Raw genomic sequence first — 24,061 nt, 5'->3', positions numbered from 1 at the left:
GCATTTTCTCAAAGTTAAGAATCAGGTGGGGTTGTGGCTCAGTGGTGGAGTGGTTGTGGCTCAGTGGTTCAAGCCTCAGCACCACATATAAATAAATAAATAAAATAAAAGTATTGTGTCCATCTACAACTAAAAAATACATATATTAAAAAAAAGAATCAGTAAGTGAACAATGTATTTCTTTATTTTTTCCTTTTTTTTTTTTTTTTTTAGTTTTAGATGAACACAATATCTTCATTTATTTATTTATTTTTATTTGTGCTGAGGATGGAAACTGATGCCTCACACCTGTGAGGCAGGCGCTCTACCACAGAGCCGTAGCCCCAGGCCCTGAACAATATATTTCTAAGAGCAAAAAGGAAATATGATATACTCGTTCAGTTCAACAGAAAGGATTTCTTCATCATTATTTTGCAACAAAAACTTGATCCTATTTCACTAAAAAGATGTGACAATATTCCTTCATCTCACAATATTTATGACAAAACTTACACGGTTGGCAAGTGCACAATGTTGAAGGAAGGTATACATATAAAGGAAACTGATGATATAGAAATGGAAAAAATTCTTTCGACTGATCATTCTGAATAGTGTTTTAAATCTAGACAGATACTTTTTGTAATTATCTAGATAGATACTTTTTGTAATTATGGAGCAAAAAAGACATTCATCCCCTCTCCAACAAAATTATGTGTCACCAAAGGTTTTTTTAAAACCTTCAAACATTGCATTTTAGACTATTTATCTGTAAGAACCAGGAGTAATTATAAGCTAGGCCACTGGAGATAAAATTTAAATCTGGAATCAAGATTTATAAGAAGGACACGTTCCAGATAGCCATGATGGTTCACAAGCAACCAACTGCATTTAAAAAGGAAGATGACTTTTCTGCTATACACACTTTTAAAACCAGGAAAATAGAGAATAAAAAATTTGAGTAGTATGTCAGTGAAAATATCATATACTGGGCAGATTCAGATCTAGACAGGTAGAAAGCTACAAAAGAACAAGAACAAAGGGTCAAAGGTTGTACAAGTACTGACATAAGAAATAAAATCTTCTAGATTTTTCAAATAGAAAAGAAGAAATCAAAAACACATTACCAGATTTCAAAATGACTTGATGATTCTAATTAGGAAAATCTACTAATAATCTTCTCAGCTCAATGTATTCTGAGATTAACAGATCCAAAATCTCCTGTTAAGAAAAAATACTGAGGGCTAGGTGGATATAGCTGAGTGGTAAACTTCTCAACCAATATGTGTGAGACCCTGGATTCAATTTCCACCACAGCAAAACAAAAACCAACCAATCAAACAAAAAACAATCTAAAGTGATCTTCTACTCATACAACACTAAAGGAGCTGGTAAACAAACTGATAAGATGGCCAGAATCTATATTTTTGAAAGAGTAACTGGAAGACAGCTGTAATGATGTGGATATGAAGTGTTCCTCCAAAGACTTGTGTTTTGAAGGCTTGCTCCCCAAAGCAGCAATGGCAAAAAGAGGGGGTTTGGGGAAGTGATGGGATCATGAGAGCTCTGGTCTCATCAGTGAATTAATCCACTGATGGATTAATAATCTAATGGATTTATTGGAGGTAGTAAAAATTCTAGGAGATGGGGCCTAGTTAAAAGAAATAGGCCACTGGGAGTGTGCTCTAGAAGGGCCGTTTCTTGCCCCTCGCCCTGTTCTGAGGAGCACTCTCTTTGCTTCCCAGATGCCATGAGTTGAGCAGTTTTCCTCTGCCGTACCCTTCCTCCATGATGTTCTGTCACATCTAAGGCTCAGAGTAATAGAGCTGGCTGGCCAGCCATCGTGTGAAACCTCTGAAACCATGAGCCAAAATAAACTTTCCTCCTCTAAGTTGTCCTTGTCAGGTATTTTGGTCACAGTGATGACAAGATGACTAGCGCAATAGCCCATGAGATATTCTACAACACGATTGATAAAAGTACAGCTAATGCTTCCATTTGGGGAAAAACATCAATAATAAGACAGTTCCCCACAAAGCTAGGAAATGAATTTTCAGGAATAAATACAGAACACTAGAAAGAGAATGTCTACCCTCTCAACGGTAAGCATAGATCTCAGGGAAAAGGAATAAGAAGACAGGATACTGATACAAAGAGAAAACATTCAGTGTTGCAAAAAAGATTAAAAAAAAAAAAAAGTGGGGGTATAGCTCACTGATAGCATGCTTGCCTAGCAGGTGCAAAGCCCTGGGTTCCATCCCTGGTTCTCTAACAAAACAAAACATGGGGCTGGGGATGTGGCTCAAGCAGTAGCGCGCTCGCCTGGCATGCGTGTGGCCCAGGTTCGATCCTCAGCACCACATACAAACAAAGATGTTGTGTCTGTCGAAAACTAAACAAATAAATATTAAAAATTCTCTCTCTCTAAAAAAAAAAAAAAAAAACATGAGCAGCATTCACATGTGATTTTTCAGTCATGTAAGGGTGATATGAAAGTAGTTTTATAAAATGTCTTTCTCATTTCTAATAAAATTGTTTTTCACTATCCCTTTATTCTAATTTCTTAAATAAGTCATAAGAAGACTGAGTAATTTAAAAAATTCAAAAGGGTCCACTGGATTCTAATGATAAATATTTTTATCTGTTTTTCCTAGTTAAAGGTATGAAAATGGATAAAATCACTGAATGAAAGAGAATCAAGAAAAAAGGTCCAAGGACTTGGTCCAGAGTATTATAACTCTAAAACTGAGGAGGAAAAACTTCCAATGAGGTAGGAAGAACATCAACAAACTCAAGTATCTAAGAGAACATCTGGGTGGGAGCGGAGGGTGGAACCTCTATAGATGGATCAGGTAAAAACAGGGCTGAGACCTGACTGCTACATTTAGCAGTGTGGATATTACTGGTAGCCATGATAAGAGCCATTTCAGTGAAATAGTGACAATAAAAACCTGACTGTATGAGTTTAAGAAGGAATGAGAAGAGAAGAGCTGGTGTAATCAAGTATAAACAACCCTACTGAATTTTGCTCTAAAGGAAGAAAAATTCAGAATAGCTGGAAGAAAAGTGATGAAAGAAGGGGCTGGGGATACAGCTCAGTTGGTAGAGTGCTTGCCTTGCAGTTCAGTCTCCAGCACGGCAAAGAAAAAAACATTAAAGAAGAATATAACCATATGATGATGGGACTAATCCAATAAAGAGAGGAAACTCAGTGACCCCCAGAGAGAGGAGAGAGAACTCCTGGGTCCATGTCCTAAACAGACTGGCAGAGAGGGCCCAGTACGCGACTGGAGAGGCAATTTATACAGAAATGTGATTGCTTTCTAGGGGCAGGGAGTTGACACCGACGGCTGGAGGTAGGAGATCCTTCCTCGGTGCTTCAGATTCTCTGGAATCTATAAGAAACCAACGGCACAGAGGAGGATGACTGAAGAGCAGCTGTGGCATCCTGGGAGTCTGGCCTAGATGGCATCATGGTTTGAGGGCACCTTTCACACTTACCCTCATGGTTCTGTTCTCTGAAATCTCTTGTAATCGTCAAATGGTATCACTTTGGGGACAGGGAATGGAAGGCACAAAGGAGTCACTGGTCCCCAATGATTCTGAAAGTTAGAAGTTCCTCCACTAGGCCCCAAGGTTGGGAGAACAGCTCTCCATGACTCCCAGCTCCAGCACTCAACCTCAGAGTCACCATCCCTTTAAATAAAAGGCAGCATGTGTCAGCAGCTGAGGAGTTTTCTCAGCCTGTTTCCTGCTGCAGAATCTTATGGGTGTCCAACAGCCTCTTCTCATCTTGTTCAATCTTCTCTTCCTGTTCAATCCCAGCTACAAGGGGTATCCTTGAATCTCTCTGTATTAAACTAAAGGCTATCTCCACAAATACCTTCGAGATAAGCCCTTCCTTTCCTGAGGCAACTGTTAAAATAGTGAAAAGCCCTGTTTGACTGAGAGGCCTTTTTCTTTTTTGTGGTACTGGGAATGGAACTGAGGAGCACTCTTCCACTGAGATACACCCCCAGCCCTTTCATTTTTTATTTTGAGACGAGTCTTACCAAGTTGCAGAGGCTGGCCTTGAACTTGCAACCCTTTTGCCTCAGCCTCCTGCATAGCTGGGATTACAGGTATGCGCCACCAGGCCTAGCTCTTAGAGTCTTTTATAACTAGATGGTACCCTAAGACACCACCTTTGGTTTTCCTGAGATCTTGCTAAAAGGTTTTACAGTCATCCTCAGGGTTTGATCTTTGGACCACTGTTCTCTTGGCAGTGCCCTTGAACTGATCTTTGCTAGGAACCCATGTCTTAATTTTACCATCAATTCCCATCCAGAAAGGCTGAGAATTTTCAAAAACTTTCAATTCTGGCTCTTCTTGTGTTTGACAGTCCTCCGCTCACTTTGCTTCTCCTGGCTACTTCACTCCTGTAAGCAGGAAGCAGCCTGGGGTGTTTGTGATGTTTTGCTGGGATTCTACTTAGCTAGTTCCCAATGCATTTTCTGCTTCCCACATAACTATGAATGAGTGTTGTTAAACTTTCTACCACTACATAACAAAGACCCCCTTTCTTCCATTTCTTTCCTTAAACTCCTTTGAGGCAACCCCCTCAAAGACCCAATATTAGCCAGGCGTGGTGGTGCACGCCTGTAATGCCAGCGGCTCAGGAGGCTGAGGCAGGAGGACTGCAAATTCAAAGCCAGTCTCAGCAATTTAGCAAGGCCCTAAGCAACTTAGCAAAACCCTGTCTCAAAATATAAAAAGATCCAAATCTTTTTCTAAGACATTTTAAGGTATTCTGATCCTCAAGAATACTCTCCTCAAAGTCTACTGCCCCATTCCAAAGTTTAAATTTGTGGTATAAAGCACCCTACTCTTGGTATCAAAATTTGTAGTTTTTTATTTCTGTGTAACAAATATCTCCCAAATATAGCAGCGTAAAACAACCCTTATCTCACAGCTCATGTGGATGAGAAATCCACTGGGTTAGCTGGAGGCCTCTAGCTCAGGGTGCCTCACCAGGCTGCAGTCATCAAGGCTCAGCTGACAAGGACCCAATGCCAGGCTCACTCACTGGGCTGCTGGCAGGCCACAGGTCTTCACTGGCTGTTGGCCCTGCCCATCAGCTCCTTGCCATGTGGGTCTTTCCAAAGGGCTACTCATGGCATGGCAGTTTGCTCCTCCCAGTATAAAAGCTCTAAGAGAGAACAAGAAGGGTGAGTACTCAAGGTCAAAGCTACAGTCTCTTGGTAAACCAATCTTGGAAGTGACATCTCATCACTTCTACCATATTCTATTCATTCAAAGTGAACCACTAGGCCTAGTCTACACTCCAGGAGAAGGAATTAATTACATAAGGATCTGAGCAAGAAAAGGTTGGGGGTCACTGGAGAATATCTTAGATGTTGTCTATCACAGACCAGCTGGAAGCATCATAGTCTAGTGGTTTAGAGAACTGACTCTGGAACACAACTGCTGGGTTTGAACCTTGATTCCCCATTTGAACATGAAATAAGACAATTGCTGGGAAAGCACCTGACCCAGAGCCTCATGCAAAGGAGACATCTGATAATTTCTGTTCTCTTCTCCCTTCCAATCTTAACTGTCTTTAACTGTCTTGAAATTTTCTCTGATAGAAGATGCTAGCCACAAACAAAGAGCAACATGAAAAAAAATGCTTTTGATTTCAACAAATCCTGGAAACTTATTTTTAATGGAAGAAAATAAGAAAAAAATATACAACTACAAATAATGAAATAAAGCAGAGGCAACATGCTCCCCCAAACATGTACCTTCCCCCCACAATGTTTGCCACCTACTGTACTGTTTAGTGAGACTTTCAGTCTAATCTGAACTCAAAATCATCATGATGCTTTATTTTAAAAAAATATTTATTTTCTAGTTTTTCGGTGAACACAACATCTTTATTTTATTTTTATGTGGTGCTGAGGATCGAACCCAGTGCCCTGCGCAAGCCAGGAGAGCACGTTACCACTTAAGCCACACTCCCAGCCCCCATCATGATGCTTTTTACAGAATAAATCATTTTAAACAGAATAAATCATTAACAATATTTTTACTTAGATGTCAGTTTTCCTGAGGAATAGCATTTAACAAAATGCTGCTAGGAAGTATCCATGCCTGTTTTACAGACGATACAAGGACACAAAGACCACGTGACCTATGCATAATCACCCAGCAGATGAAGGACTGAGCTGGGGACAGAGCTATAACCAGCATATGGTGTAGTAGACAATGAAGCCATAATTAGTTATTTCTGATTTTCAGGAATATAGGAATCTTGCTAAAACTTTTAGAGACTGAAGGGTCGATCTTATCCTTAGAGGAAATAATATGACAGTTATTTACTTTAAAGAACTAAGGCTAGGTCTAGATTTCATTAATCCTTAATTAATGGTTTAGACTCACAAAATCACATAAAACACTACAGAAGTTAATAAACAAGAAAGTATAAAACCTACAGGTTTCAGACCGTGGACTCACCCATTTCCAGGTGGAGCCTCTGCTACTCACAGTGATGCCACCCACAGTCTCAACCTTCAGCCAGGGCTTGTGGGCTGCTTCTTCCATGCTGGCCTTGTAAGACAGCTAATGTGTTTCCCCTCATTAACACAAGTGCAAGATGCTGAGAAAATATTCTTGAAGAGGAGCAGCATACTCACATTCAGAGAAGGCTGTCACTTCTAAAAGGGAATGCAATGCTTTTTAACTAGTCAAGTTTTAAAAGCAATCCATATTTCCAGAACCAAGAAGGAAAAAAAGAGAGTTAGTAAAAAGGAAGACTACAATTCTTAAAATGTGCTTTTTTTCTGTTGGAAAAAGGGCCTAAGGAAATGTATCCTGAGAGTGGTACAACCCCCACCTTCCCTCCTTGTCAATATGTGAGATTGAACCACATTGATTTTTAGCCCTCCAAATGGATAATGTAAAAACTACAAAAATTAGTATGTCTACTTTGTTCCAAATTTATCCTTTATAAGTTTTACAACAAAATTCCATATTCTGATTTGAAACATGACAAAATGTTCAAGGTTAAACGCCATATTAAAATAAATCATAAAGGCAGCTTTCTTATTGAACTGGAAGTCTACCACCTTTTAGCATTAATATGTAAGACATACATCTTCTAACTAAAAACTTTATCCTCACTGCCAAACTTTGACCCAAAGTCTTTTTACCTTATACTTGAACAACTACAATAGTAACTGATCTCTGTATTCGAGTCTCTCTCCCAACTATCCTTTCCACAGAACCAAATTACAAAGCAGTGTTTAAAGAAGGTTGACAAACTTTCACGAACCCTTATCCTCTATGGAACAGTGACCGACTGAGTAGGATTCAAGATCCTCCAAGTTATCCAACAAGCCGTCTTTTTCATTCCTCTCTCTTCACATGACAAGGGTCTCTTCATTATTCTGTCTTCCCTTCTTTTCACTCGACAGGTGTCCAGTCAGTGCCATTATGTTTCAGGCACCTTTTTAGGCACAGAACATCTACCAGTGCTTTCATGAGGGAAGAAAAGCCATAACAAATATATAGCATTGTAAGATGGTGGTGGTTGCTATGGAGAAAAGTAAAAATGGGTGAAAGGAGATGAACCAAGAGGTGTGAATTATCTTTATATAGATAATTCCTTTAAACATAACATCTGAGTACAGATCTCATGTAAACAAAACAGAAGTCATGCAGCGCTCTGGGGGAAGAGCAGTGGAACGGGTAAGAAAGAGCTACAGCCCTGAGAAAAGGGTTCAAATAATGACCAGAAGGTTGGTATGGTACCAGTGGAGTGGACAGAGAAGGAGCAGGGAAGGAAATGAGGTGGAAGACTCAGTGGGGCAACAGTGGGAGAGCAAACTGGGTAGGGCCACAGGGGCCAATGCAGCATCAGGCTGGGTGTGCTGCGTCAGAACTGAAGCCACTGGGGTGTTTCGGGCAGAGGAGCAGTGTAAGGTGACTTTAAAGGATCACTTTGGCTGCTGTGTTGAAAAGAAACTTTAGGAAGAGGAATGGGGAAAAAAGAACAGAAGCAGTGAGGCTAGTATTAAAATTAATAACACAGACAAGAGACAGCGGTGACTTGGGACAGGATGACTGCCGTGGGACTTTCGAGAAGTGGCCAGTTTCAGGCTACTCTCCACACCTGCATCTGCTCTGCTGTGCCGGCTGGCCTCCACTTAGTCCTGCCAGACCTGTGCTCCAGCCTCTCTGCCTCAGACACCTTCCCCAGACGACCCTGTCTTCTGCACACGCCTGTTTTTCTGAACTTCCGTGGACAGCTGCCCACACCACTTACTGATTGGCAATGAGTCTTTGCTACAATGTATAGTTATTGATCTATTGATCCTCTGTCCTTTTACTCCACTGTCCTTGAGAAAGAATAATTTATAGCTGTTGGCAGTCTCATGTTGATGTATAAAGAAATATTCAATAAATGTTTGCTGATAAACAACATAAATCACTTAGAAATCACTATCCCTCAAAAAAAATCATCATTACTCATTTCCTCCTTAAACTGCTGAAGTCAGAGAGATGCCAGACAAGGCTGTCCCAAGGGAATCGTTGCCCATCACCCAGGCATGCATCATCTGGACCTACAATTCTCAGCTGTTGTTAGTTGCCACCTACAAGCCACCGCTATTTCTCTAGATCAATGGTTTTCAAAGTGTGCTACCTGGACCAGCAGCAGCAACTGGGAACTTAACAGAACTGTCAACTCCTGGGCCTGCCCAGACCTAACGAATCCAGCATTTCACACAGTGCTTTGTGTGAATCTGCATTCTAATGCACTACTAAGTCTGAAACTACTGCACTATCTTTAAGATAGCTTAAGATAGTTCCCAGTTTTTCCAAGAGAATTCCAGAACAACTCCATCCTGGTTCCCATCTTCATTCACCTCAAGCATCATCAGAAGTCAAGCTTTTGAGATGGCTCACCCATGCGGGTCAGCATGTCTGTTCTGATGCCATCGCCTGCCCTTCCCTGTCCTCCCAAACGCTGGAAGTCACAGGCTCGCCTCAGCAAACTCCCTCTGTAGACTTGCCCTCTAGATGATGCTTCCTGCCTTTTTCCCTCTAAAGGAAACTTGACAATTCGGTTGCTTCTGCAGTAAAAGCAGAAGCCAGCATCACCTGAACCAAAACTTTGGCCTCCAAGGTCTTCTTTTTAATGTCTTCAGCACCGAGTGTATTTCCTCACCACTTCACCTCAGCCACCCACCTAGCATCACAACCTAACACTGTCACACCTCCAAAACTTTCAAGAATTTCAAGCATTCTATTACCACATCAAGAGTTTGCCTGCGCTAGTTTTCCTACTCAGCAATTCTCCAACCTCCTTCCTGAAGCTCCCAGTCACCAAACTGATTTCAGCATTGTTTTATCTCCCCGGCCCCTGGAGCTCCTTCTTAATTCCAAGCCAGGTTAGATTTGATGACTCAGAACCACAGCTGGTCCTGTCCAAAAGTCTTAATCCCCTAGTCCCCTTTTGCCTTAGTCTAACTTATCTGGAAAAACCTCTGGTTATCTCTCTTGCATCTAAACAACACAAGATTGTGGGATTAAAAACACACAACAGACCTGCTACCATTCACAAGAATATGAGTGTGGTTTTTCTAACCACAAAGCTCAAGCCTACTCTACCACTAGTAAATTCACTCCTCACTGTTCGCACCCTTCCTCTTTCCTCAAATCTGCAATGCTTCTCCACTCCCTACACTTCTGCTTTCAACTATATACCCCTTACATGTCACAGCGAAAGCAGATATGATCAAAGGACACCCTCATCTACCCGAAGCCAATGTCACCATGCTACCTGACTCTAAACCCATACACTCTCTCCCTTTCTTCTTAAAAAGAAAAAGTGCATCTCATCTTAAGGCCAATCCCTCTTCTCTAAGTTGGATATAACAAATTGGCACCCATAATTAGCCTCTTTCTTCCCAGCACTCTTTATTTCTTCCTCTCTACTTGGATCTTGCCTTACACCTATCTTTTAAAAGTCCATCCTTGAGCCTACAATTCCCCTCTAGTTACTGCCCCAGTTCAGGTCTCTGCTCCACAATATTCACTGTCTCAACGTCCTCACCTACCAAATAACAGCTCAATCCATTCCGAGGCTAATTTCCATCACCCCAAATGAAATGGCTCTTACCAAGTTTACCAATGACTAACATAAAACCAAGGCCAATGGCCTATTACTTGTTTTAAATTATCCAAACCCAGCAGCACTTTCTTCTCCAGAGCAAAACTGCCTAGTTTTCTTCCTACCCCACCCAATTCTTCTCAGTAACCTTCGGACCTCTACTGAAATGACTCAGGGCTTTGATCTCAGCATATTCTCTAGTTACATTTAATTCTCAAGCTTTAAATATCACTAATGAACCTCAACCCACAACTCATATCTCTCTTCTAAGTACCAGATTCATATCAAATGGCCACTCCATTTAGATAGAAGTCAAACTTATCAAATTCAAGCCACACAAATTGCTTTTTGTGTCTGTTATCTCTTCTGTTGTAATGAAATGGCCCCTCCATCCATATTTCTCAAATCAAAAGCTGAATAACTCAGATTCCTCTTTCATTTTAACACTCACCCAAGCCATCTTGTTTAGTCCTAGCAAAAGCTGCCCTCCAGACTCTTTAGATGACAGCAATAGCCTCCTGACCTCACTTATTGCTCTGCCTACATAAGTCACCTCCCCCTTGTAAGCTCCCAATACCTTCCTGGTTTAACCAGAACAAAATTCAGATCTCCACCACGGGGAATGACCTGGCTTTGCCCACCTCTCCAGCCTTATCATCCTACCATTCTTTTGTTCTCCACACTTGAACCACAACATCCTTCTTTCTGTCCAGACTCATTCCTACCCATGGACACTGCGTTTGCTACTACTTCTGCCTGTACTGCATTCCACATTGTGACAAGATGTGTCTCTTACCATTTAGTCTTCTTTTCTAAACCATTCAGAGGCATATTACCTTGTCTTCTCTACAGCCTTTACCAGTTCTTGGAGCTATTTTGTTCATGTTTACCATTCGTATAAAACAAACAAACTCACTCTATGGGAAAGGACTCTGTCTTGTTCACTACTCTTTCACCACTCCTCAGGAGACAATCAGTACATAGGAGTCTCAATAAATATGCACTAACTGCATCAGTCTCATATTATTAATAACTTGTTTAGACCCATACAGTTTTCTCAGCTTTTAAATTATATATTAAACCAATTTGATTCAAAGTATAAATATAAATTCTGCAACAATAAAGGAAGCCTCTTGCTATCTCTCTAATATACAAATCTGATCATACTTGACCTTGTTTAAAATCTATCAATGGTCCCTAAGTGGAATAAAAAAAAATTTTACATCTTTTAGACAATCTAAAATAATCTAACCTATGCCTCTGTCTCTGTATGTCTGTCTGTCTCTGTCTCTCTCTCACTCTCACTCTCACTCTCTCTCTGGTCATGCAGGGACAGAACCCAGGGCTTCGCACATGCTAGGCAAATGCTCTACCACTGAACTACATCTTCAGCCCTTTCTAATTTTACTTTCTTTTGAGCCAGGATCTTACTGAATTGCCCAGGCTGGACTCATACTTGGGATCCTCCTGTCTCGTCCTCCTGAGTAGCGAGGATTACAGACATGCTTGGCACTTCTATAATTTTTTTTACCACCCCTATTCCACTCATCCCATGCATATAAGCCACATGGAGTTACATTATATATGGCTCTATATGTATATGTGTATATACTGTTTCACCAATCTATTCCTTTTTAGAAAAATCAGTGCCCCTCCCTTTCTACCCCTCAATCCATCTTGCCTGTCTACCTCTACTGTACAGACCTCTTAGAACTTTTAGATGCTGCTAGCTTTTCTGACCTGCATCTGCTTTGCCTCCTGTTAAAATGGGAGCTCTCACCCTACTCCTAAAGCCCAGCCCATTTTCTCAAAGCAGAAGCAATTAGCCCTTCTCTCATATATACTTTGTTTACTAAAAATGATTTATTCAATTAACTTTCAAATATGATCAAGTCTCATTCATTCATTCTGCAGTGCTGGGGAGTGAACCCAGGGCCTTACATATGCTAAGCACACTTCCTATCACTGACCTACACCCCCATCCCATCTCTTTTATTCAAAATAAAACAAAGCTTCTTCATGCCACATCTAGGTATCCTCTATATTCACCAGAGTCAAAATTTTCCAACAATTATCTATACTAACTATTTTTATCTCCATTTCCTTGCCTCTCCCATGAACTACTCAACTGACTCCATGCAGGCTTCTGTCCTCATTATTCCACCAAAATAACCCTTGCTAACATCACAGTGACTGCCACATTACTAAACCTATGGACACTTTCAGTTCTCTTTTTGCCACATTCTCTTACCTTGACTTCCTAGTGACCTGGTTTTTCTCCTAAAGAACAAGTTTTCTAGAATCTTATTCCCTGCTTCCTTTGTGGGTTCATACTTCTCTCACAGGCATTAACTTCTCTTCTTGCTCCATATTGCCTCCCTAGGCCATTCTCATTCTCCATGGCTTCAATATCCACTGCATGCAAGTTTTCTCAAATTTCCATAGTTTAAGTCTTTACCTTTACTTGTTATTTCCAGAACCAGGTAGGCAGCTATCTAAAGAATATCTCCTCTTTAACATCTCACAGTTACCCCAAAAATGCCAAATCCAAAATCAAATCCATGATTCTCTTCATTTTCCCTCCTCTTCCAAATCAAGACAACCGCCTCTCACTTCACCTCATGAAGACGTCTCATTCAGTTCTGCTTTGCGGCTACCTTATCACCACCATTCCCTGTCACTGAGATGTTACACAACAATCACCTAATTTCTCTCTGTATTTTTATTCTCCCCTAATCTGTGTAGACAGCTTTAAAAAACAAAAAACAAAAATAAAAACAAAACCCTCAATCTAATTATAACCTCTAACTCACCCTACTCCTAATCCTACTTAAAATCCTTTAATGGCTTTTCACTGCCAAGTTCCCACTTATAGTTTCTGGCCTTAAGTGTTATCTGAACCGAAGGATTTCTACGATTTGTGATAACCTGATTTACTACTGTTTAGTTCTCTGATCATGGAAAACAATTAGAATAGCAAAATAGTAACAAAAAGTGAGCACTAAAAGAGTAACCTGACTGGAATCTGAATTAAAAGGTGCTATTGTTGTTATTACCTTATATTTGCTTAGCACAAAATGGCTTCAAAAGATCTTTTATACTCATCTAAATCAGCAGTTAATCTCATTTTAAAGATTAGAAAGTGAAGATAATAGCTAACAAATGTTCAAAAAGGTTATACACTGATAAGTGGCACAACTGAGAACAAAAACTGCCTCTGGCTCATAGTCCACGATTTCCAAGTTTTACAATAAAGCCATTGGTTGTTACTTTACTCTAAAATGGCTGATACCATATTCTAAGGATTATTCCACAAATGTTCTCAAGAACTACTGCATCCTTTTCACCACCTGAAAAATAAAAGTATATACAATCTAGTAACATGTGTCAGGTAACTAGTGGTGATTCAAACAGAATTCCGGTTTCCTTCTTTTCATTTCCCCACTCTATCCCTGTATCGTATCATGCTCTATGGCAGCAGTGAAAGACTGGAAACTCCCGAACAAGTAAGAGAAAAGGTTATGTATGGTGTAATAAGCTTCAGAGCCAGACGAACCAGAGTTCAAATACTAACGCTGCCAGTGCTAAATTACATGACTTTAGCAAGTTACTCAAGTTTCTGCTTTCTCATCTATAAAATGAAGATAACAGCTAACTCCCGAGAGGGGAGGTGAAGACTATGTGGGTGTATGTCTAACTCATTCAGACAGTTTAAAATAAAAATGAATAAATAAAATAAATTTTTTTAATATATCAATGACATCAGCTTCTCCCAAAAGAAGACAGTGTGAAAGAAGTAAAAGCCATAGTTTTTAGAAAGATGGGACTGGGTTTCCAGGGCTGCCATTTATTAATTGTCACATGCTCGTCCCATCTCCTTCCTCACTTGCCCAACACAATAATGACACAACTTGGCGATGGTGTGAGGATAAAATAAGATAACATATAAAAACACTTTCTTAATAGAATAGCTTCATACAAAAATCATTATTATCTGCATACACACATTACCACCATGTCACAAATTCTTTAAGGACACCAGATGTCATTAATCATCTTTGTATTTGCAACAGCTGGTTCTACTCATTATAGGCATTCATTAAATACTAGCTGAACTGATTTATTTAGAAAATGGAATTGATCTATGACAAAACAATAGTTTGTAATGTGATCCAGAAGTTCATCCATATAGGATATGAGTAAGAGAAAGCCTGGTGCCAGCCTAGCTAAGATCAGTTCACATCCTGCCTCCTGAGAACTTAAGTGGAATGAGATTTTGTTTACTGGATATAAATTATATAATCATCAAACAAGTAAGCTCCCTCACTACAGGAATCATGTCTATGTGTCTGTCTGTCTCTTTCTCTCCCTGTTTTGGATGATGAAGAGACAAGGAAAATAGATGACATAATGAATGCTCAATAACAATGCAACCCCTCCAAAAAATTATGAAGTTTAGAACAAGCCATGAGTTATTCTCCATCAAAAGGCGACCTTAATGAGGAATACTTAAAACATAAGGGGGGGAAACACTTCACATAAAACTAGTTAGTGTTTATCAAAGTTATCCCTATGAGAATGCATAGATATCCTCAATGAGATAGATCCATCATTTGCAAACCCTCTGTAAATGTCAAAAGCAAAAGATTGACTTGCACTAGGTAAGTGAAAAGCATCCACTGTGTGCCACACACTATGTTAAACATATTTTGTAGGTTATCTCAAATCTTCAAAATGATCTCATAACGTAGGTTATTAATTTCCCTATATAACAAATGAAGAAAGTGAGGTTCAGAGAGGTCAAGAAACTTGTTGCAGCTACACAACTGGAAACAGCAAGATTTAGTGAAGTTTAAATGCCCATACTCTTCACAATACACTATGCTGCCCATTGATACTACCAAATTCACCAAAAAGGAGGACCAACTCAACAGGAAAGATCTGGCAGAGAGAGGCATAGACAAAGTCAGAGACAGCATAAGTCAAAGACAGCATCCTATCTCAGTCTTCCAGACACACAGGAGGAGGCTAATGTGTCACATCTAACTACACAACGACTCTCCCTGGGGTAAGCTGTAACTTTTACTCTTCAGAGCCACAGGTTCCACAAAAGCTCACACACTAAGAATATGGACAACTGAACAGTTGAGTGACTTTCCTAGAATGCTCAGAAACAGTACCTTTGACTCACTGCTAGTACCAAACCAAGCAGACAATGGTGGTGGTGCTGCTTCATGGCTTATATTCACCAGAACCTACGCATCCTCACACACTGGGCATGGTATACATACTTATAGCTATATAAAACTCACTTCTCAAGATTTCAGGAATAGAAGGGGTTCAGTTTAATCCTGTTACCATGTGAATGTGGAAAACAAAGCCCAGAATAGTTAAATGACTGCCCAAAGTTACATGGCTTGGTCCCAGCTCAACCTAGATTGGTCCTGTCTAGATCTGGACCAGAGAGAGATCTTCTATTTCTAATCCTGTAAGTTGTCTCTGAACTGCTCCTCAGAGACTCTGACCAAATGCTTGACCACCTACATTTCCTTTCTGAATCTCAGAGTTAAGCAGCTATTGCTCTTCTGGACATCTTTGTGGGATTCAACAAATGTTTGGGGCGCTGGGCTAGAGGATGCAGATAATAAGGAGACAGAGCTTCTTCTCTCCTGTACACGATGCTACCCAAATTTTCAGGTGTAGCACACATAGAAAAATGGTAATATTTTTATGGTATACAGTGGCAAATGAGGATGTGCACAGTCAATGTGACAGGGAGAATCCCAAGCCCCACCTGATTGGCTGCTCTGAGGTTGTGGGGAATAGTTGTCTTGGCATATATGCATCTTAATCCTATATGCAGCAAACTGGTTGGGAAGCTCTGTTCTGGGGCTAATAAGAGGATTGAGACAAATATATAAATAAGAGGCACACAAAGGAAATAACTAAGGAGACTGCCACTGTCTGCTTTCATCAAACATAAGTGAGTGGAAATGAGATTAATTCAAATTACTTCCTTTTATAATTCCTCTTCCAAACAATCAAAAGACAGAATAACCTATCCTTATGGATTGAACAGTGCTGTTCAATCCCAACCACCAGGCAGGTGAAAACTACTCAACACACACTGGTGTGTCAGAACAGTTCTTTGAGTTCTCATAAATAGAGCACTACAAAAATAAATCAATAGAGGGGAGGAATTTACATTCCAAGGTCATGTGAAGGAAGAAGCAGGAAAAGAAGCACCTCCTGACGCACGCATACAGATACACAGACACACAAATACACGCTGCACCCCTCCCCGCCCCGTGGTCATGCTCTGTCCCCACAAACCTGGTTAAAAGTTTGCTTTCTGATATTTATAAATTTAGCCTGTCTGAGCCAAGTAGGTTCCTGCAATTCCAGACATCTGGGCTGAAGGGCAAAGGGCAAAATGAAACTTTCAAAAGTTGGCTAGTAGCCAAGGGCATCCCATCTCGCAGGCTCCCTTAGCAACGCACAACAGCTGTCTACTCAAGAGAGTAGCACAGCCATCTTTGCAAGGGACTATAGATGTTCTTGTTTTTGCAACTAAAAATGAGGAGGGGTCAGGGTAGTTCTGTTTTCATTTCCCTGACATTCTCCTAAAAGCTACCACCGTTCATAATTTACAAATCTCTCCAATCCTGGTATTTTTCCTCTATCCCAAATCACAATGACACAGTTAACAGTAAATCAAAATAATGCAAGGTACATATTAAATTCCTGGCAAATATAAAATGCTTTGTAATGTTTGCTTATTAATTAATATTCTAGATCCTTTAGACTTGATTTCTAACCATGGGCAAGTGACTCTGTGACTTAATTACTTTCCTCGAACAATTTTATTAATAACAGTGACCCATTTCATAAGACTATTGTGAAGGACATTAAAATTATTACATAAAAACTTAACAAAAACTTATTCCTAATTAAGGATCATGCAACCTATTGGTTCTCAATATCTGAAGACATGGCTTGATTATCAAGGTCAGTGCCCCCCAAACATAATCCAAGTCAATCCTGATCCACCAGGAAGACTGCCGTTGCTGAAGCCATCGGCTCCTTTCACCTGCCCACCTGCCTTCTCTAAACCTACACCAAGCCCAGGGGATGGCACTGCTCTGGGAGCTTAGCCCTCTCACCTAAGTCTAACGAGATAAACAACATTTAAAAGCAAAACAAAACACCAATGTCACAAGCACTGCTAGGTTTTAAAAACCTGACACCTGTGTGAAGAAGGGGATATGGCAGTCTGTGCCCTGTGGGGAAGGCCATCTGTGCAGGAGCAAAACCTCAAGCTTTCCACTCCTTATATGTGCAAGTGCAAGTGCAAGCCCTCGCCCACAGCACTGTACTCACCCAGAGGTACATCATGTCAGACCAGGCTGCTCAAACTCAGCGGTCCGTTGATCCTGGACTGCAAAAAGGCACTTCAGTGAACGGTGGGAAAGGAGGTGCCAGAATGGGGGGCAAGGAATTGGGGTGGGGAGAACCCCCCCCAAAATTACTTGAGTTAAAAAATCTAAAAATCGACCGTCTCCTCCCCCCTCCTCCCTCCTCTCCAGCTGACTGTTCTGTTGTTCTCTCTCCTCCCTCTCGCCCTCCCTTTCCTCCCTCCCTGTCTCTCTCCCTCTTCTCTCTCTCTCTCTCTCTCTCTCTCTCTCTCTCTCTCTCTCTCAGCTCCCAGCCCCTAGCGTCTGAACTTGAGTGTACACCACACTCTGTGTTTGCCTTTGGGAATCTCTCTGTCATTCTACTTCTAGAAATACAATCACCACTCACAAAGATTATTGCAAAAGACAGAAATGGGTGGGGTTGGTAATAAACCACCAGCACCAGTTTCTAGTGGTAGACATAAAATTAGTCTAACATGAGTTCTTTAAACGTGAATGAAGCAATCAAAAAACTCGGTCTTCCAAGATCTAGGCATCTTCCCCTCTGACCAGATTCTTCCTGATCCCCCAAAAGAAGCCAGGCATGCACCACAGAACATGCTCAGAGCCACATTCCCTTCCTGCAATGTCGCCCTACCACTATTATTCTTTATATCACTTCACCTGTAAAAATTCTTTATTTTTTATTATTTTTTAAATTTTTTTGTAGTTGTAGATAGACAGAATGCCTTTATTTTATCTACCTTTACATGGTACTAAGGGTCGAAACCAGTGCCTCACACACACTAGGCAAGCAAGCACTCTGCCACTCAGCCCCAACCCCAGCCCCATTGCCTGTAAAAATTCTTAATCTTATAGGATTTTACAGCACAACCTTCCTTCTGAAGGGACAAATGACAAGTGTTTTAGCATCAAGTGAATCTCAAGCCCCTAGTATGTTACAGATATTTTACTAGGCATGCAGAAGGGGAAGGGTATAGGCCCAGGTTTGAACTCTGGATCTATAGTTATTATCATTGTGGCCTGGGGAAAGTTTTTAATCTTTTCAGGCTTTTGTTTCCTCCCCTCAAAAAAAAAGAAATTAAAAAACTATGTTTGGAGTTGTAATTAAATTAAATGAAATGATATAACTATGTAAGCTCTCTGCCATGATCTTGGTGACCATGTTGCCCAATTTTAGTTCCAACATTTCTTAAGTACTTCCTATATGCCAGGCAAAGCTTCTGTCCATTACATACAATGATGAACAAGTATTATCCAATCAGTGGGTTTTATTCAGAAAATAACTAAATTCTCCTCCATATGCCAATGCTCATGCTCTTTTCTTACCTCTCTGACCCATTTCCCCACATTCCAACTCAAAAGCCCACCCTAGCTGTAAGTGGCTCTCCTTCCTCTGTGGGCCTGGGGTTTGTAATGTAACATTCACTTCTGCCATTTGCTACTAAATGTACTCCTGTGCCAATCTTATCTCCTTTTCACCCTTCAGGGTGGAAACTTACAAAGGAGATTTCCTTCATCTATTTTTGGCCAGGGAGTCTTTTATGTAATACCCAGCATATGTTAGATACACAAAACATTCTCAAATGTTATTGTTTAGAGGTATATTCTACTCCTTTAACTCATTAAAGGAAAAACAAAACAAAATCAAAACCAAACCAAAGTAAGAGGCCTACTGCCTTTCAGTTGCCCTAGCGCTGTAGTTCCCCCTGAGATGCGTTGAGATAGCTCCCTCCAGCTTAGGAAATCTCCAAGTAAGGTCTGCAGCACGCCAGGCAGGCCCCATGCATAGGTTCATATTCATATTTATTCATTCTCTCCCCGCCACACACACACACCCGGCCTAGTTACCTGCTGACCTGAAGTCTCCTGTACTTTTAAGGTAGAAGTCAGGTCACTTTTTCTTTTCTTTCATATTAAATATGTGTCTCCTCAGGAGGTTCACAATGCCTTCCTCTTCTCCCACCTTCAACTCTCAGCTCATTTAAACTTGGAGGGGTGGGGCAGGGATTCTCAGCCTCACCCAACCTTTTATTTTTCTTTATACAGAACCTCCCCCACCCCACTTCTTCTAAGGCAGCATCACCTCATTTCTAGTACAAAAGAGGAGTAGGAACTTCCAAGCTTTAAAACAGATGTCCTTGTTTGTTTTCCCCTTTTTCTTGCAGCACTGGGGACTGAGCCTAGGCAGGACCTTGCACGTGCTAGGCAAACGCCTCTAAGATATGTCCCCAATAGCCTTTTCTAAAAAACTGAATGTGAAGAAAACTAATCTTGACTTTGTATGAACTGTTACTTAAGACTCTTTTTATATGTCCATAATCAATTTGCATATGCAATTTTCCTGTCTCACAGCAACCCCCAAATCTGAAGCCATAACTATAGTAACATCACACCAAGAAGCTTCAGTCTTTTCAACTTTTTTTTTTTTTGAGACAGAGAGAGAGAGAGAGAGAGAGAGATTTTTTTAATATTTATTTTTTAGTTTTTGGTGGACACAATATCTTTATTTTATTTTTATGTGGTGCCGAGGATCGAACCCAGCGCCCCGCACGTGCCAGGCGAGCGCGCTACCGCTTGAGCCACATCCCCAGCCCAGTCTTTTCAACTTTTCTTTTAAGAGTTTTTATTTTAATACTTGTTCATCCTTAACTACCACAATAAAACAAACACCATCAAATCACAAATATTCATGCTGTCATTTTATGGTGTTATCTTTTAATCGATTTGGGATAGGATAAAGATAAAAACATCTGCAGCAAAGAAAAAGAAAAATACAGAAATCCTCAAAATAAAGTCATAAAAGTTTAAATATGTCACAAAAACTCTGAAAACTACCTCAAAAATTCCCATGGGTAGAACCATTTATAAACTCCTTTGAAGCCCAAAGAAGAGTTTACAAATTTCTAATGCTATTTTCCTGATTATAGATTTTTAAATTAGGTAGATAGTCTTGGTCAGAAATGAAACTCTTTTGTGTGTTTCCTTCACAAACTTGTACTCAAAACACAACCACACAGACGAGCTACTGGTCTTGTTCTTGCATGCTCCTGCATGCCCACATTTTCCTATCTTAAAAAAAAAAAGAAGAAGAAGAAGAAGAAGAAACACAGAAAGACACAAAAAAAAGGGAGGAAAAAATTCTCTTCGATCATCAAAATAAGGAAGCTTGTGCTTTATAACTATGTAGGACTCACTTTAACAGGGGAAAATAAGGGTCTAAGGATCGTACACGATGAAGCCACTCTGGGAAAGATCTCAAGCCTTCAGAGATTGAGATGCACACACACTGCATTCCACTAGGAGGACATTTTATCAGACTGCACTCTGAAGCTATCAGCCTCCAGATTAGCTCAGAGGTGAAGACGTGTCAATTTGAGCACTGGAGAAGGAATTCTTCTAGGCAGAGCCCACAGAGGAAGTCTCTGGCATGCTGGACTCATGCTGGAGAAAGAAAAATCAGATAATCTGGTATAGCAAAACAGGGGCTGCCAATAATTCTAGTCTTATAATGCATTCGAATCCCTGCTTCTGAAAGTCCTGTGTTTTACAACTTGACAAGTCTGGTGGGCAGAGAGGGTTTGGAGCCACGTTTCAGATTCTGTCTCAAAATCTAATAATTCAAGAGACCACTTGTTTTTAAAAGTTTCTCTGGCTGTGTGCATGTGGGGAGCCAGCATGATTCTTGAAAAATATACCTGAGAAATCAGGCACTGAAATTTTTCAAACAAAATCTGATAGGACTCTCTATATAATTTATAGTCCTTTCACTTTGAGGACAGGGAGAGATAACAGAGCCTCACCAAGCTGTGGACTAGAGAAGTGGGACATGTGAAGTCCACTGAATTTGACTTAAAAAAAAAAACAAAACAGTTGAAAGAATAAGTTTCTTATACCTCATTTCCTCTCTGTTTTAAATAGCAGGGATTCCCACAGGGCAGTTCTCTAATAGAACTCTGCTACTCAAAGTATGCCTCATGGGCCAGCATCAACTAGAAGCTTCTCAGATATGAAGAATCTTGGGCCCCACTCTAGACTTACAGAATCAAAATCAATATTATACCTGAAGCCCGAGGAGCATCTGCGCATACCCCAAAGCCTGAGAAGCTCATCTAGGTAGGCATAGGGAGGGTAGGGATAGTTATGGTTTTGCCATTTTCCAGTTAGACCCAAGGCACTCTGGAAGATGAGCCGGGGAGTCTTCCATGCCTGCTTGCTGATTTTAGTGCCAACACAGTCATCCCCATCCAGCGTCTATTGACTGGGAGCATGCTATATGCCACAGCTGTGCAGGCATAGTCTCACTGCGCCTTCACAATAACTCAAATAATAGGTATCATGGCTTCACAGTTGGGAAATAAAGGTGCCAAAACCTAAATACAAGTTTTTAAGATTCCAAGATCATGTCTACAATATACCATACTTATTCACTGATAAAATCTGATCAAGACAGGCAAAAATCACTAGAAATTTTACCCTAGTCAAATCCTGCACTCCATTATCAACGATTATACCTACAATGCCAGGGAGAGGTTCGGGACTTGGTATGCACACATTGTATGTGGGACTGGCCGTCATACTGCTGCACTAGTGCTGTTGTCAACAGAATGGTCCTGAAAATTCTTGTGAACTGTGATTACCTTCCTGGATGTCTAAAGCAAGCTCTGCTCATTCACATGTTGGGAATGGTGCATCTTGAAGCTGGCCTCTGGAAAGGGCAAAGAGGCAATTTCTTAGAATTCTTATTCCAATTTTAGGGAACTCAGGGCTGCCATCCCTAAAATAGGAAACCACGTTATCTTAAGAGCCCTGTTTCCCTGTAATATGTCTCCATTACACTCTTAAAGAATCTCTCCCACTTCTGACTGACTTGCTGTGGTATCCCCTCCACACAGTTTGGGACCCCATGGAGTTTTTCTAACCCCGCCACTTTTCTTCATCTACCCAGTACAGTTCTCTCTTCCACTCCTTCCTTTGCTCCACTTTGATTCCACAGTCCATAATCATAACCCCTGCCTTGCAAAGACCCTCCATCATTCGTCCTCTCATCATTGCCACAAGGCAAAACTCCAAACGTGGTTAAATGCAAGTTTCTGCCCTCTCTGCATTCATGTCCCAACAGCTTAACTCTACTGAAGGAAAATCACAACCAAGCTGATGGACTTCACTGCATGTTCATAATCATAAAACCTCAATGGGCACTTGACAGTGCCAAGCAATCCCACCGAAGCTATCCTAGGAAACTTTCCTACTCTTGAAAGTGACTATTTCTTGCCTTTTCTTCCTGTCTCATTCTCTCCCCACCTCCAACTCTTGGCTGATCTCTATCCAAATATGTCATTTAAAAAGAGAAGCATCCATACAGCATCTTCTCACTATCAATTCAACAGTGCTACTTAGATATGCATGCACCTCCTCCTACTCACAGTGAGCACAATGAAGGAGGCGTTTCCCCCACTACTGCCCATCTGCAGGCCATCCTCTAGTGCCCAAGTGAAGACCTGGCTGCTGGTCAGTCACCCATTTTCTCCTCCATCATCGCTCTCACCCTTTTTCACTCATCATGATCACGCCCAAAAATTCACTCATGTCCCATCTTCAGAAAACCTACTCTCTGCTCTCACACACTGATGGGGAAAGCATAAATTGGCCCTACTACCTTGGAGGTCAGGCTGGTAGTACCCATTAATTTTTGCAATGTGCACAGCCTGTGGCACAGCTATTCTACCTCCAAGCGGCCTTCCTTAGACAATCCCCACCAGTGTAGAGGAAGTTCACTACGACCACCTGTAGAAGTAAGGCACAATGTTTAAAACACAGGTGTCTACTAGCAGGTAAGTGACCAAACAAACCATGATTTTAAAATCATGGGGACCCCATGGAATTTTTCTAACCCCGCCACTGTCCCTTTACCTCATTCCATTATCTACCATTACTCTGCTCATCACTTCACAGTAAAGCTTCCAAAAAGTTTTATAGACCTCTTTTCTCCTTCATCTATTATATCTTCTTCAATCTGCTCAAAATAAATTTTCCAAGCCTCCACCCCTTTAAATCAACTTATCAAGATTTACTACTTCCACATTACTTAATCCAATGGACATTTTGCTGTCCTCAACTTATCTGGTTTCTTATCAGAAGTCAAAAAAATTGGCCATCTTCTTAAAACATTCTCTTCTTCTTCTAGCTCCTAAGGTACTTATTACCACAATCTGGTTTTTGGTTTTATTTTATCACTGGTTATTTTTTCTGGCTTATCCCTCGACAAATCTTTAAAAAGAAAATATTCCTAAGCACTCCATCGTGGGTCATTCTCTTCCTTCTGAGTTGCTTCACCCATTTCCATTACTTTGATTCATGCTAATATTTCCAAGTTATGCTCCCTGTCTAAACCTCTTGCATGCTCCAATACAACTACATGACTGTCACCCAGGCATGTCAAACATACAGGCTCGAAGCTGGGTCCGAATTCCCTACCACCTTTACCTTGAAATCTAGCATTCCCCTGGCACTGTCT

General features: G+C 40.7%; 1 protein-coding gene across 25 annotated transcripts in view; it reads right to left on the bottom strand.

The window, feature by feature from the left end:
* Rbfox2 (RNA binding fox-1 homolog 2) overlaps window positions 1–24,061 on the bottom strand; it is a 202,069-nt gene that overhangs the window by 127,898 nt on the left and 50,110 nt on the right. The window contains exon 1 of one of the 25 annotated variants that reach the window (XM_048802240.1): window positions 17,510–17,720. The exons of the other annotated variants lie outside the window; for them this stretch is intronic. Within the exon in view, the coding sequence (XP_048658197.1) occupies window positions 17,510–17,524 (15 nt within the window). The 5' untranslated portion in view covers window positions 17,525–17,720. Of the gene's footprint in view, window positions 1–17,509; window positions 17,721–24,061 lie in introns of those variants that run through there. 25 annotated transcript variants of the gene reach the window in all.

This window comes from Marmota marmota, unplaced genomic scaffold, assembly GCF_001458135.2.
Source record: "Marmota marmota marmota unplaced genomic scaffold, marMar, whole genome shotgun sequence".
NCBI lineage: Eukaryota > Metazoa > Chordata > Mammalia > Rodentia > Sciuridae > Marmota > Marmota marmota.
Note: the sequence above shows the minus strand (reverse complement) of the source record. Positions and strands in the feature narration are given on the sequence as shown.